This window comes from Hyla sarda, chromosome 9 (genome assembly GCF_029499605.1).
Source record: "Hyla sarda isolate aHylSar1 chromosome 9, aHylSar1.hap1, whole genome shotgun sequence".
In the NCBI taxonomy this organism is placed as follows: domain Eukaryota; kingdom Metazoa; phylum Chordata; class Amphibia; order Anura; family Hylidae; genus Hyla; species Hyla sarda.
Window position 1 is genome coordinate 59,278,302 of NC_079197.1, and position 14,493 is coordinate 59,292,794.

The 14,493-nt window shown below is 44.0% G+C and overlaps 1 protein-coding gene across 1 annotated transcript in view; it reads right to left on the bottom strand.

Moving 5' to 3' along the window:
- LOC130291605 (rho GTPase-activating protein 6-like) overlaps positions 1–14,493 on the bottom strand; it is an 851,736-nt gene that overhangs the window by 172,814 nt on the left and 664,429 nt on the right. The window contains exon 9 of the mRNA XM_056540562.1: positions 6,510–6,658. Coding sequence (XP_056396537.1) covers positions 6,510–6,658 — 149 coding nt within the window. The remainder of the gene's footprint in view (positions 1–6,509; positions 6,659–14,493) is intronic.

Sequence of the window (14,493 nt, forward strand, 5' to 3'; positions counted from 1 at the left end):
AAGGTAGCGGTTTCCTCACATTAGGAAGGTAGCGGTTTCCCCACATTAGATAGGTAGCATGTTCCCCACATTAAGTAGGTAGCAGTTTATCCACGTTAGATAGTAGCAGTTTCCCCACATTAGGTAGTAGCAGTTTTCCCACATTAGGTAGTAGCAGGCTCCCCACATTAGGTAGTAGCAGGCTCCCCACATTAGGTAAAAGCAAGTCCCCCACATTAGGTAGAAGCAGGTTCCCCACATTATGTAGTAGCAGGTTCCCAGCATTAGGTAGAAGCAGGTTCCCCACATTAGGTAGTAGCAGGTTCCCCACATTAGGTAGTAGCAGGTTCCCAGCATTAGGTAGAAGCAGGTTCCCCACATTAGGTAGTAGCAGATTCCCCACATTAGGTAGAAGCAGGCTCCCCACATTAGGTAGTGGCAGGTTCCTCAAATTAGGTAGTGGCAGGTTCCCCACATTAGGTACTAGCAGGCTCCCCACATTAGGTAGTAGCAGGCTCCCCACATTAGGTAGGAGCAGGTTCCCCACATTAGGTAGCATTGTCGTCCGTCCCCCCACATATATACACACACACACAGACACACAGACAGACACACACACATACACCCACACAGACAGACAGACAGACACACATACACACACACAGACACAGACAGACACACATACACAGACACCCACCCACACATGCACACACACATATAGACACACTTACCTGTCCTGCGCTGCGCTTGTCCTCTATGCCGGCGGCCTGACGAGTGACATCACTGATGTCCTGCACGGGTCTGCGGAGGGACGTCACATGCGCGACCGTTTGTGCAGTGAAGGCTGAGGACACAATGGAGGATGAAGAAGTGGAGTTGCACACTGTCACAGGACCAACCGCCTTAGAGAATGGAGGAGGAAGAAGCGTGACCTGTCCAAGTTGGTGTTGTTGTGGCTGTACAGGAACGACATTCACCCACATACCCACAGACATAGGCGCTGCCGTGCACTTTGGTACACACCAACAGGCTCAAGGACTGGCCCACCTTCTCTTCCACAAAATTGTGCAGGGCTGGTACGGCTTGGGACTCTCCACTTTGGCTCTGCGCAAGCCATAAGTTCTCTGAAAGGTGCAAAGTCCACCACTTGAAAAGGGAGGGACTGCACCACCAGCAACTTGGACAGGAGCACATTCAGCTTCTGCCCCGTTGGATGAGTGGGCGCATACTGTTGTCTCTTGGATATGGCTTCGCCAATGGATGACAGACTAAAAGTAGGAGGATAAGGAGCATCTGGAGCGCCAGAAGGAGGGTATTACACCTTCTGCTGAGGTGGTGGAGCCTTGGCTGTCCGAAAGAGGGAGTGGCGTGGCACTGGGGGATGCAGCAGGTTGGACCACTACATCCGAGCCACGGTTCTTCCAGACCGCTTTATGGTGGCACAGCATATGTTGATGCAGGGCTGTGGTGCCAACATTGGGACCCTGGCCACGCTTCCCCTTCTACTGACACATCTTGTATGTGGCTATGTTAACCTCCTCTGGATGCTTGATGAAAAACTGCCACACTGCAGAGTAGCTGATTTTCCTACCAATAGTCTGCACTAATTGACTGCTACTACTGCCGTCTCCAGGAACCCCTGTTCCACTACCTCCTTGGAAGGTAGGCTGCCACAAGCAGGTGGTCTCTCCCGGTCACGTTTGGCTTCAAAATTTACACTTCTGCCACCATGCTGACTGCCAAGCATGATACCACCTTGCTGGTTCAGCTGCTGCCTCACAGGCAACCTACAACCCACTTCTCCTGATGATGAAGAAGCCCCTTCTGCAACGGGCTCTGAATTGCGATCGGCATCATCATCAACAAGTGTCTGCACGTCACTGATGTCCTCCTCAGGTTCCTCAACAGTGTCTGCTTCAGGACCCTGATCCCTGGCAACACCACCTCCCACGTCACTCTCATCACTACTTGCCCGCATAGCGGAGGAAGCGGCGGATGTCTCCTCCACTTCTTGTCTGGGCAGTAGCTGCTGACTGTCCTCTATTAGATTGTCCTCACTGAATAGTGGAGCTGAACCCACAGCATAAGATACTTCTGTAGGGGAGGGAACAGCATAGGACAGAGGCAATGAGAGGACAGGAACGGCTCCCGGGCCATGCCAACTGAGGGTTGTGTCTGAGGAACCCACCGACTGTTGACTGGGGGTATCAGATGTCACTTGTGATGAAGTGGATGACCGTGCTAACCAATCAATGACAGCAGATGGGTTGGTGGTCGAGACATGATGGCTAGCTGATACCGGGAGATAAGGCCCCTCGCTGTGACTCCTGTTGCCACTTGTCCTTAGCCTGCTGCGACCTCTGCCTGTGCCTGGTGACTTTAGGCCTCTGCCACTCCTCTGTGCATGTCCTGGCACTTCTCTGTCGGACATACTTAGTGCTTACATGAGGGGAGTACAATACACTTCACTACACTTAAAACAGTATTTGTCTAGAACAGCAGCAGGTGTGTACTTTTGGCTGGTATCTAGGCCCTTGAGAGTTTAGCAGGTACAAAATAGTACACTACTTAGATGTAGGTATGTGGTATGCACTTATGAGGGCAGAAAAATGTGCTACAGTACGCTTAAAAAAAAGTATTGGAGTAAAACACCAGCTGGTGATTACTTTTGCCCTGCCTTTTACAGAATCTAGGCCCTTCACAGATTAACAGTTACAAAATAGTACACTACTTAGATGAACGTATGTGATATGCCCTTATGAGGGCAGAAAAATGCGCTAAAGTACGCTTAAAAAAATTATTTTTGCACAACACCAGCAGTACACATCAGTGCTGCAACACACAGTTGCTGTGTACTAAACCCAAAATTGCACTCTCTCAAAGACTATTAGGAATGGACTGCTGAGTATTATACGATCTACAGACCCCTACCTGGGGCAAGTAACAGGTGTGGGCAATATAAAATCACACCTGAAAGCAGATAAAAAGGAGAGAAGTTCACTTAGTCTTTGCATTGTATGTCTGTGTGTGCCACACTAAGCATGGACAACAGAAAGAGGAGAAGAGAACTGTTTGAGGGCTTGAGAACCAAAATTTCAACAATCACAAGGTTACAAGTCCATCTCCAGAGATCTAGATTTGCTTTTGTCCACAGACAAACATTATCAAGAAGTTTCCAACCCGTGGCACTGTAGCTAATCTCCTTGGGCATAAACAGAAGAGAAACATTTATGAAAGGTGTCAACGCAGGATAGTCCGGATGGTGGATAAGCAGCCCCAAACAAGTTCCAAAGATATTCAAGCTGTCCTGCAGGCTCAAGGAGCATCACTGTCAGCGCAAACTATCCGTCGATATTTAAATGAAATTAAACGCTATGGCAGGAGACCCAGGAGGACCCCACTGCTGACACAGAGACATAATAAGGCAAGACTACATTTTGCAAAAATGAACTTGAGTAAGTCAAAATCCTTCAGGGAAAACATCTTGTAGACAGATGAGACCAAGATAGAGCTTTTTGGTTAAGTACATCATTCTACTGTTTACTGATAACTGAATGAGGCCTGCAAAGAAAAGAACACAGTACCTACAGTGAAATATGGTGGAGGTTCAATTGTGTCTTAGGGTTGATTTGCTACCTCTGGCACTCATTGCCTTGAATGTGTGCAAGGCATCATGAAATCTGACAGCCCACTGTCCTCCAGCAGGACAATCACCCCAAATATACATCAAAAAGCACCCAGAAATGGATGACAACATAGCGCTGGAGAGTTCTGAAGTGGCCAGCAATGAGTCTAGATGTAAATCGCATTGAACACCTGTGGAGAGATCTTAAAATTGCTGTTGGGAATAGGCGCCCTTCCAATAAGAGAGACCTGGAGCAGTTTGCAAAATAAGAGTGGCCCAACATTCTGGATGTGAGGTGTAAGAAACTTATTGATGGTTATAGGAAGCAACTGATTTCAGTTATTTTTTCCAAAGGGTGTGCAACCAAATATGAAGTTAAGGGTGCCAATAATTTTGTCCAGACCATTTTTGGAGTTTGGTGTGACATTATGTCCAATTTGCTTTTTCTCCTCCCTTTTTTTGGTTTAGTTCTAATACACACAAAGGGAATAAATATGTGTATAGCAAAACATGTTACTGCAAATTTCAGGGGTGCCAACATTTACGGCCATGACTGTATATAAGTCTGTGAAATCACACGGATGACTGGCTGCTGATAGGCTGCATCCTGCATGTGCTTCAGGGTAATCCTGCCTATCCTTGTTCCCGCCTTGCCAGGATTCCTTGCCCAATGTCCTCCGCCTATAGATCCGCCATTTTAGACGCCCTGGAGCGTGGACCGCACTAAAATGGAGATTCAGTAAAGCGATTCATGCGATATTCGCATTCGTTGCAAATCAAATTTTTCAGGAATTCGGATTCGTCATTCTCGATTTACTCATCTCTAATGACACTATGACATAACCATCATGGGGATTATTTTACTTTACATCTAATTATGTTATCAGTTAATCTCATATGATTTGTGACAAAAAAAAACTACATATTATTTGATCGGTGGACAAAAACCTTTATTAATATTATATTATGTATAGTACATTATACATAATATGACATATTTGAGGATTGTTGCCCTTACGGCATCATATGTATTATTAGCATAGTATTTCTATCTGTTGTAACGACTATAGCCTAAGTCTTGCAACACTTCTAACCTAAGTCTAATAACATGCGCGTTTAGTAAAACTGACAGTGAAAAAAACTAAGCCTGAAGACATCAGGTAGAGAAATACAGACATGTGCAATAAGTGAATGGGCGCCGATCAAGATCTAAGTCGACAGCAGAACATAGGCGCAGGTGAGGTCACGGCGTTGTAGCGGTGATGAACGGACAAGCATTTGAGAAATATGGGAGCGTTCTTTTGATTAGTAACTTGTGATTGGTAAGTAGCATATCGGTTACCCGGAAATTATAATAGGACTATATAACTGATTGGTAGAGCTGTTGAAACATTTGTATTGATCTTCTGAGTTGGTAGCTTTGAACAAGGTGGTGGCTGATGAGGTCACCAGCATTGCTTTTAAATAGTACTGTGAACCATTTGAGGCAGCCATTGACATACATCAGCCAACAACAATGCTGCTGTGACGGTGCAACTTGTTGACAGTTCACTCTTAAACCTGCACTCTGTGGTGGTGTACTGATTGATGGTCTGCAGCACCCTTCTTTCTGTATAGAGACAGGAGACAGGGATGTTTCCTGTGATTTACATGTTTACCTCATATAAACACCATCACAGTACTCTTTTTTTTTTTTAAAGATTTTAACACTAGGGTTTTTCATTTTAATAAAAATAATAAAAGTTAATTTTTAGGGGTGGAAATCTACAGATAATAGGGGTGTTAGTGACTCCGGGCTCTGGCCCAGGGGTTAGTTCGTATCACTGAAGAGGCTTAGGCCTCCTATATAATTAGTTGCATCAATGACTGTCCATGCACCACATCAGCAAGAGCTGGCATAGATTTGGGCTATGATTCACAGCAGTGTATTTAATGTGCCAGCCCACTGGAGCCCTATCCAGTCCCGCCAAGCCTGCCTTTGAATATGCTTAAGCTCCACTATGTCTTTCTTGTAATGCTTGATCAGTGTCTGTCAGTTGGATTTGAGTTGCACTGGTGCCCAAGAATGAACACAGTATTCCATGGGGGACATTTATCAAGCTTTTACACAAGTGTGCAAAAAGTGATTTTGACTAAAATGACTTAAGTACACACTTTTGCCTTTTCACTTTGCAGTTGAAGTGCGCCTTTTCTCAGAAAGATGCAGATTTGTTGCATAGCCCTCAATTGCACCACAAACATACACCAGACCAGACCTGGCTTACAAAACTGGTTAAAGACAGCAGTTTCAAAAAGTCGCACAAAAGTTGCATGTCTGAAAAAAGTATTGGAAAAGTAGTGGTGTTCTGAAGTGAAATTTCACAAAAGCCCCATATTTATCACATGGCTTGCACCATTTAAAATATTTTACATACATTTTTTACTCCTCCCCCACTGAAATCAATGGTGCTTTTTACATGCAAATTTTACTCCTCTTCCTTTGGTATCAATGAGAGGTGGTTTTTCAGGTTAAAAACATGCAATTTTGCAGGTGACAAACCACTCGTTTATCGCTTGTGGACATACACACAAAAATGAATTAATTAAATAAATATTAATAATACAAAGACGACCTAGGAAAAATGCATTCAATAGTGACTGACATGTTAAATGAAAGGGGAATATCCTTTTTAGACCACTTTTATTTGCTAATACCAAGAATGGTATTCAGTGTAGCTCTTGGCTCTGAAAAACAATAGATGTAATAATTGCTAATTTGTTTTCATGCAGGTACAAGCAGATCACAGGAGTTCTTGTAATAAGACACACCACTGTTAACTTCTGTCAATGAAACTAATAGTCTTATATGAAAAGAAAATAATTATATTGTCTAATAATGCATTTTTAGGAAATACGATGTACTCACCTGTTCTCCTGTGTGGTCAATGGTGTCTTTTTCATAAAGAGAAACCTTTTTTAGAAGCTGTAAGATCCGAAGCAATGTGTCAGCATTGCATGGGGGCAGAGTGCATATCAGGAGCTGCAGGATATGGAATCGTTCTTCAGGAGTCATATCTGCAAAAACAATGTGAACTATTTTACATATTACAGTGGTCCCCCAAGTTACAATATTAATTGGTTCCAGGACAACTAATGTATGTTGAAACCATTGTATATGGAGACCATTACTCAATGGAAACCTGGTAATTGGTTCTGAAGCCCACAAAATGTCATCCAAAATAGGGACACTCTTTTCTTCATTACACCAGGACTAGCCCACCAGCTGGTAAATAGGGCATGCTGGTGCGTGTAGTGAGTGGTCATATGGCCTAGGTCTTTGTTTTATGTTTTGTTTAATTTGTTACTCTGCAACCTCTGTTAAAGTGTACCTGTTGTTAACAAAAACTTTTTATATAATGTAGATAATACCATTATATATAGATATTTATATATGTATATATATATATATATATATATATATATATATATATATAGACTATTTCTTAGTTTCACATTTTGCATCTATTACACCATAGCTGTATAGCTCTCCATGTTTTAACTGCATATTCATGTTTCATCTATATCTTTGTGCTGGCAGTGTGCTGCTGCATTCTTCTGTTGCTATATATATATATATATATATATATATATATATATAGTAAGGATTCCTCCCTGGGGATAGCTCTTGGATTGTCCCGGACACCGCCACAGTACACGTTTCCTCTCAATAAACCGGCATACAACAGTTCTTAATGCTAGTCTGGCACCTTGCCAGCTTTATTAGACAGGTTGCAGGAAAATTAAACATAAAGCAGGAATGAAACAAAATAGACAGTCTGGTAACTAACTAAGCAGGTCAGCATGACTAATAACTGGAGAGCTTCTCTCAGCCAGTTAAACGTATGCCTCCTGCAACCTTCTACTCACAGTTCACACACTCTTTGGGCCACTCACAACTCGGGCTGTGTGTTCCTCAGAAAGACCCGTGTCTTTCCCCTACAGTCAGCTTGCTGTTTCCTAGGGAGAGCCAAACTATACTTTTTCTCTTCCTTATAAGCACACCTCCCTTCTCTGCTGCCTGATAAACTAGGCCACAGTTGGAGGTTTCTCCATGGTGAGCAAGGGAAATACACCCTTTCCTTGCCACAGTATCACATATCCCCCCCCCCCCTTGCTCAGACCACCCGGAAGGAGCACTTGCATTCCAAAATCCAACTGCCTTTCCTTTCACCTGGACAACTCCATCCAACAGGTTCTGAGGTCCTTGGCTTCCTTCTTCAACAGTGTTCACCTGCACCAATCCAACGGCGCATCCCTCCTTCATACGCACTCTCACCAGCCACCAAGCACAAGTCTCCCGGTCACCTTTGACAAATTCCCTGCCAAAGGTTCCACTCAGGTCACACTTCTTCAAGCCAGGTTCTTCACCTTGGTCTGTGCAGGGGTCTTGACACTAGGTGCGGACAAGGCAGATGCTCCCGGCCTTTGTCTTCTTCTGTCACTGATTTGCAGGACTTCTGCAGTTGCATTAGGTTTAGCTTCTGTCTCAGAGAACCTCTTGTCCTCAGCAATTTCACTGACCAATGTCCTTATCTTTGCAGCTTCAGAGGACCTCCCACATGGTTTCACCTCAGTCTCAGCTTCAGAGGACTTCCAACATAGTTTCACCTCAGTCTCAGCTTTAGAGGACTTCCCATATGGTTTCACCTCAGTTTCAGATTCAGAGGACTTCTCACACGGCTTCTTTTCAGACTCTGCTACTTTTAGAGAAAGCATCCCTGTTTCCAGTAGCTTTTGCCCACCAGCAAACTTTCTTCTTCTACACGGATGGCTGTGGTTTTTGCCTCAGTTTCCATTTGGGACACTTTTAGCCTCTCTTTAGCCAGTTGTGCTACAGCTGGATCTCTGCTCTCGTTTAGGACCTTCATGTCTCCTTCCAGCTTTAAACATTACAATGCTCATTCTTGAGCTTAGCCAAATTCATCTTCTCACTGTCCAGCAACTCTGTCAAGTTTTTGACAGTATCTTCCTGGGACAGCAGCAATTCTCTCAACTGCTCATTGTCTTTTAGTAAAGCCTCTTGTTCGGAGAGTTGGTTTCCCAGCAAATCCATGGTAGCTGTGTGAGACTTAATGTGCGTTTCATTCTGCGCCTCCAGGCTCTACCCCTTATGAGCGATTATCACTTTCTCCTCCTCCAGCTCTTTCATGGTTACCAGCCTAGCCTTGTGATCACTCCATAGAGCCCGATATGCACCATGCAGAACACTCACTACTTTTTCCTGGAATGAGATCTGCTTGGCCAGACTCTCCAATTCCCTCTCCTTTCTGGTTACAAGACCCTGGGAGCGGGACAGTTCATCCTGCAGAGCCGCAAACTCACTTTTGTGGTGCTCCATGTTTATATTTAGCTGAAATTTAGCTTCCTGCTCTTTCTTCAAGTCTGCAAGTGTTTTTTCCTTTTCCTTTGTTAGGTGCTGTACCACTTTTCGCAAGTTTAGCAGAAACCATCTGTAAGGTTTCTTCCAGATTCTTGATCTGCTCCCGTGTCTTCCCAAGACCAGCTAGTTTTTTTTCCAAGACCTCTTACTTACAGCGGTATCCTCACTCTTGCTGTTGGATCTTGAGGCATTCTCTTTTCCTCTGACAGTGACCTGTACTTGACTTTTCTCTTCCTTCAAGCAAACTTGTTCCAACTCTTCTCGATCTTTAGAAGAAGTCTCCCCCTTTTCAGGGGTCTTGGCCACTTGGGCCTCCAGGTAGCTCCTGAACAGTTTCTCTGGACTGTCTCTCTGGTCACTGGTAGACTTTTCTTTCACCTCAACACAGTCTCTCCGCGGCCCGGCAGAAATGACTAGGGCTCCTTGGTCTGCAACAACATCTGGGCCAGTGGTTTGACCTTCCCGGTCACTAACCTTTCTGGTCCATACACCACATCTCCTTCACTCAGGACTCTGAATGTGACAGTAAGCGCAGCACCCAGCTCCACATGTACTCTCTTCAGTAGTTCTGGATTATCCACAGACATCTCTGTAGCTTTTTTTCCAGTCACCTCTTGGACTTGACTCGCAGACTGTTCTTCAGCTCCCCTAGTGGCCGACTTCTATCTGACATATACCTAGTGTCAACTTTCAACTAGTGTGTGGTGCAGGTCCAATGTTGTGAGCCTATCAGGTGTTCCTGCTCTAGTCACCTGACAGTGTTCCCCTAACTGTTGAAAAAATGAAAAATCCGTACCTAGTACTACATCATACTCCAAGGAGGGCTCTATTGCAACCTTGTGACCTACAGTACCATAGGGAGCAGAAATACAGACATTACCATAGACACTATGCCTGCATAGACACTATAACCGGGTCTGACTTTCTGCAACTGGCCTTTACCAGACTTATTATACACCTAGGATCTAACAAAACAATCATCTTTTTACCTTCTACTACCAGCTCACACAGGTTTTCTTTTGTCCTGTCAGAGTTGGCAGCAGTACACTTTACTTCCGAGCACATAAACATGAGTTTTTCACCCAAAAAATTATCAGACTGCATGGGTTCACAATTTACAGCACAGTTCACACAGTCAAGTAGTGACACACCAGTCTTCATTAACTCAGGAACCTTTGTGCGCAGATTCTCTGGTGCACTCTCATCATCCCACAACTGCCAAAAATATGGAAAGTCTCGGCCCAGTATAACTTCTACCTTAAGTTAGGCACACACCTCCATAATATGGCTCACTGTCCCAAAACACGTTTCATAGTCAATTTGAACAGTCGCGCCAGGCTCTGGTTGGGACTTCACAAATGGAATGATGTCCGGCATGATTCTGGAAACAGCCTGGTAACAGTCCAGTTCCACAAGCAATGGGATTCCACCCACCAGTAACTCACAGGTCCTCACATCTGTCTTGGCGATCACCGGTTGTGGCCCACGTTGGTTGCTCCCAGCAACGGCCTTTCGACTTCGACCCATTTTCTTGACGCGATCCATTGCCCCTAGCAACTTTCCACCACAGGCTCAGTCCTGCACTTGTACTCCTCAGCTGGGCTCATCCAACTTGCAAGATGCAGGGGTGGGGTTGCTCCTAGCAACGGCTTTACTGCAACCCGTCCGTTGGTTGCCCTTAGCAATGTGTTGCCCGCATCCTCCACCAAATGTAAGGATTCCTCCCTGGGGATAGCTCTGGGATCGTCTCGGACACCGCCACAGTACACGTTTCGTCTCAATAAACCGGCAAACAACAGTTCTTAATGCAAGTCTGGCACCTTGCCAGCTTTATTAGACAGGTTGCAGGAAAAATTAACATAAAGCAGGATAAAACAAAATCCTAGACAGTCTGGTCACTAACTAAACAGGTCAGCACTCCCTGACTAATAACTGGTGAGGTTCTCTTAGCCAGTTAAATGTATGCCTCCTGCAACCTTCTGCTCACAGTTCACACCACTCTTTGGGCCACTCACGGGCTGTGTGTTCCTCAGCAGGACCCGTGTCTCTCCCCAACAGCCAGCTTGCTGTTTCCTAGGGAGAGCCAAGACTACTGTTTCTCTTCCTTATAAGCACACCTCCCTTCTCTACTGCCTAATTAACTAGGCCACAGGTGGAGGTTTCTCCGGGGTGAGCCAGGGAAATACACCCTTTCCTTGCCACAGTATCACTATATATATGCACAACAATGGATTGCCGCTCACCACACCCGCAGCTGCTCCTAAGTCCGTGCTCGGACACGCCGGTACCGCCTCCGGCTCACACAATTAGCAGCAAAGAAGATAGTCCGGCACAGAACTGTAGTATGCAGGTAAAAACTCAGAACTTTATTTCAGCATAACGCAGTACACAGAAGCCTGACGCGTTTCGCACCGGAGTGCTTAGTCGTAGGTAACAAATAACCACAATGAACGTCTTAAAATGCACAAGATAGCGGTCACATGACCACACACATCATAATAAAATCGTTCTCATACAAGACATGGCGCTGGAGTATCGGATTGGGAAACACCAATTTTTTGGAACAAGTTCACACCTGGGTGCGCCCAAAACATTTGTTGTTACAATAGAATTATTCTAAAAAACAGTGTAAACATTTGCATCATAGATTCATAACTTATTTTGAGAAAAGCCAGGTAAACACACTCATCTGCAAGAACAGTAACTTGAGTATCATATTTTTCGTTTTTTATTTTTTATTATTATTTGTTTATTTTTGATTATTAGTTTGTATATGTATCATTCTCAGTTATGTTGGTAGTACATTTAAATATGACTATCTATTTGGGGTTGAAGGGCAAGTGAGAGCTAAGTCTAGTCTTTTATTTAAACTGAGGGGATGCCTCGTACCAAGGAGAAATATCCAATATGCCTCCCTGCCTCCCTGTTATAAAACTTATTCCTATTCCTAATTAAAAATAAATGTGTCACTAAACCTTATTTCGTAACACCATATAGTGTAAACTTTGGAAAAATCAAGGGTATCATCAAAAAATACATACCAGTATTGGAATCTGATCCGATACTAAAAGAAATAGTATCTAAAAAGGGCCCCTCAATAGGCTCAAAAATATCGCCCAGCTTGTTCCAGAGAAACAAATCGTCTAGTAGCAAACACAATTGGCTAAAAACTGTGGAAATAGAAAATGTGGACACACAAGATGTCTCACGTGTGACCACATGGTGAACACTGACACGGTGACATCTTGCTCCACAGGTAACCTATACAAATTACAGGACTTCACAAATTGTAACACCAAGTCTATTGTCTATGTAGCCACCTGCACCATCTGCAAGATACAGTATGTAGGTTGTTCTAGCAATTCTCTAAAAATGAGGTTTAGAAAACATGTCTCTGATGCTAAAAGCAATATTACAGGTATGTCGATGTTATCCCGTCATTTTAGGGAGGCACATGGAGGAGATGTGACGGGTCTACGGGTATCTGGGGTAGAAAGGGTTATTTTGGGTCCGAGGGGGGGAGACCTTAGGAATAAGCTTTATAACAGGGAGGCATATTGGATATTCCTCCTTGGTACGAGGCATCCCCTCGGTTTAAATAAAAGACTAGACTTAGCTCTCACTTGCCCTTAAACCCCAAATAGATAGTCATATTTAAATCTACTACCAACATAACTGAGAATGATACATATACAAACTAATAATCAAAAATAAACAAATAATAATAAAAAATAAAAAACGAAAAATATGATACTCAAGTTACTGTTCTTGCAGATGAGTGTTTTTACCTGGCTTTTCTCAAAATAAGTTATGAATCTATGATGCAAATGTTTACACTGTTTTTAAGAATAATTCTATTGTAACAACAAATGTTTTGGGCGCACCCAGGTGTGAACTTGTTCCAAAAAATTGGTGTTTCCCAATCCGATACTCCAGCGCCATGTCTTGTATGAGAACGATTTTATTATGATGTTTGTGTGGTCATGTGACCGCTATCTTGTGTATTTTAAGATGTTCATTGTGGTTATTTGTTACCTACGACTAAGCACTCCGGTGCGAAACGCGTCAGGATTCTGTGTACTGCGTTATGCTGAAATAAAGTTCTGAGTTTTTACCTGCATACTACAGTTCTGTGCCGGACTATCTTCTTTGCTGCTAATTGTGTGAGCCCGAGGCGGTACCGGCGTGTCCGAGCACGGACTTAGGAGCAGCTGCGGGTGTGGTGAGCGGCAATCCATTGTTGTGCATTTGAGTTTCCCGCAGAATACTGCTCCCACCCTGCTATCCGATATGGCTGAAATCAATCAGGATACGCAACCTACACAGACCGGGGAGCCTACACCGACTGGTGAAAGAAATATGGACCTATATGGACCCAGCCGAGATACCAAGGCACAAGCAGTGTTTAAAGAATTCACAATTACCTTGGTAAATGTAGCTCCTCCGGATATGTTATCCACTATGAGACAGCTGGAGAACCTGATGATTCGGGAAACCAAAACATGGTGGAACTACAAGACGCTCACCACCTATCTTGAGAAAGACATTGTCCCGAGAGGTCTAAGACTTAAGAAAAGACCTATAAAGACATATTCACAACAGTTTATCACTAAGTGGGATTCTGCCCTATTGGAATGCTCGGCCAAACTTATGTCATACATAGCCGAGGAAGAATCAGCAGAGCTCAACAATATCCAAAAAGAACTGGAGAGTCTCAGGGACCAACTAGCCAAGTTCAAAGATCATAAAGACTTTGCCGCAATGGAGCAAATGATCTTAGAAAAACTTGACAATACGGAGAGTGGCATTATGGATATGAAAAAAGGCAAGTTCCAGAGGGATGTGATAGATTACAACAAGGATCAGGTATTCACATGGCACCTCAATAAAGAGGAAGATCCGAGCACACCCCGCTCTATCCTGCATAATCCACGCTCCAGGTCCAAACATAGGAATTACTCCAGGTCCAGACGTGCAAGAAAAGTGAGCTTTTCTGATCCGGAAAGCTCTCAGGAAGAAGGAGCCAGCGTTCCAGTCCAACAAAAGAAGGCAGCTACTACAAATGTCCCAAAAAAGGACCAGGGAGTGGTACCAAAAAACCGCACTGGAGGGAAGGAGAAGAAAATCATAGCAGAAACAATAACAACAAAAAAAACAGGAGAAGCGGCCGGAGACATGGACGCAAGAAGATATCCACTGCGTTCGCTCCTGACACCTCGCTGAGCCCTGTCATGAACTTGTCTGCATGCATCCTATCCTCCGCCCAGATAGACCTCCTAAATAAAGGTTTGAATTTTGTACCCACTTGTAAGTTCAACCTCTTTGATACAATATTAGATGTTAATAAGCTTGCTCGGGGACTTACCCTAAAGAGACATTTCTTCAATATGGACTGTGATCTTGATGTGGGGGAGGGAACGTCTGGGAATATTAGTGAGGATTTACATGCAATAGCAGACAGCTCAGACTA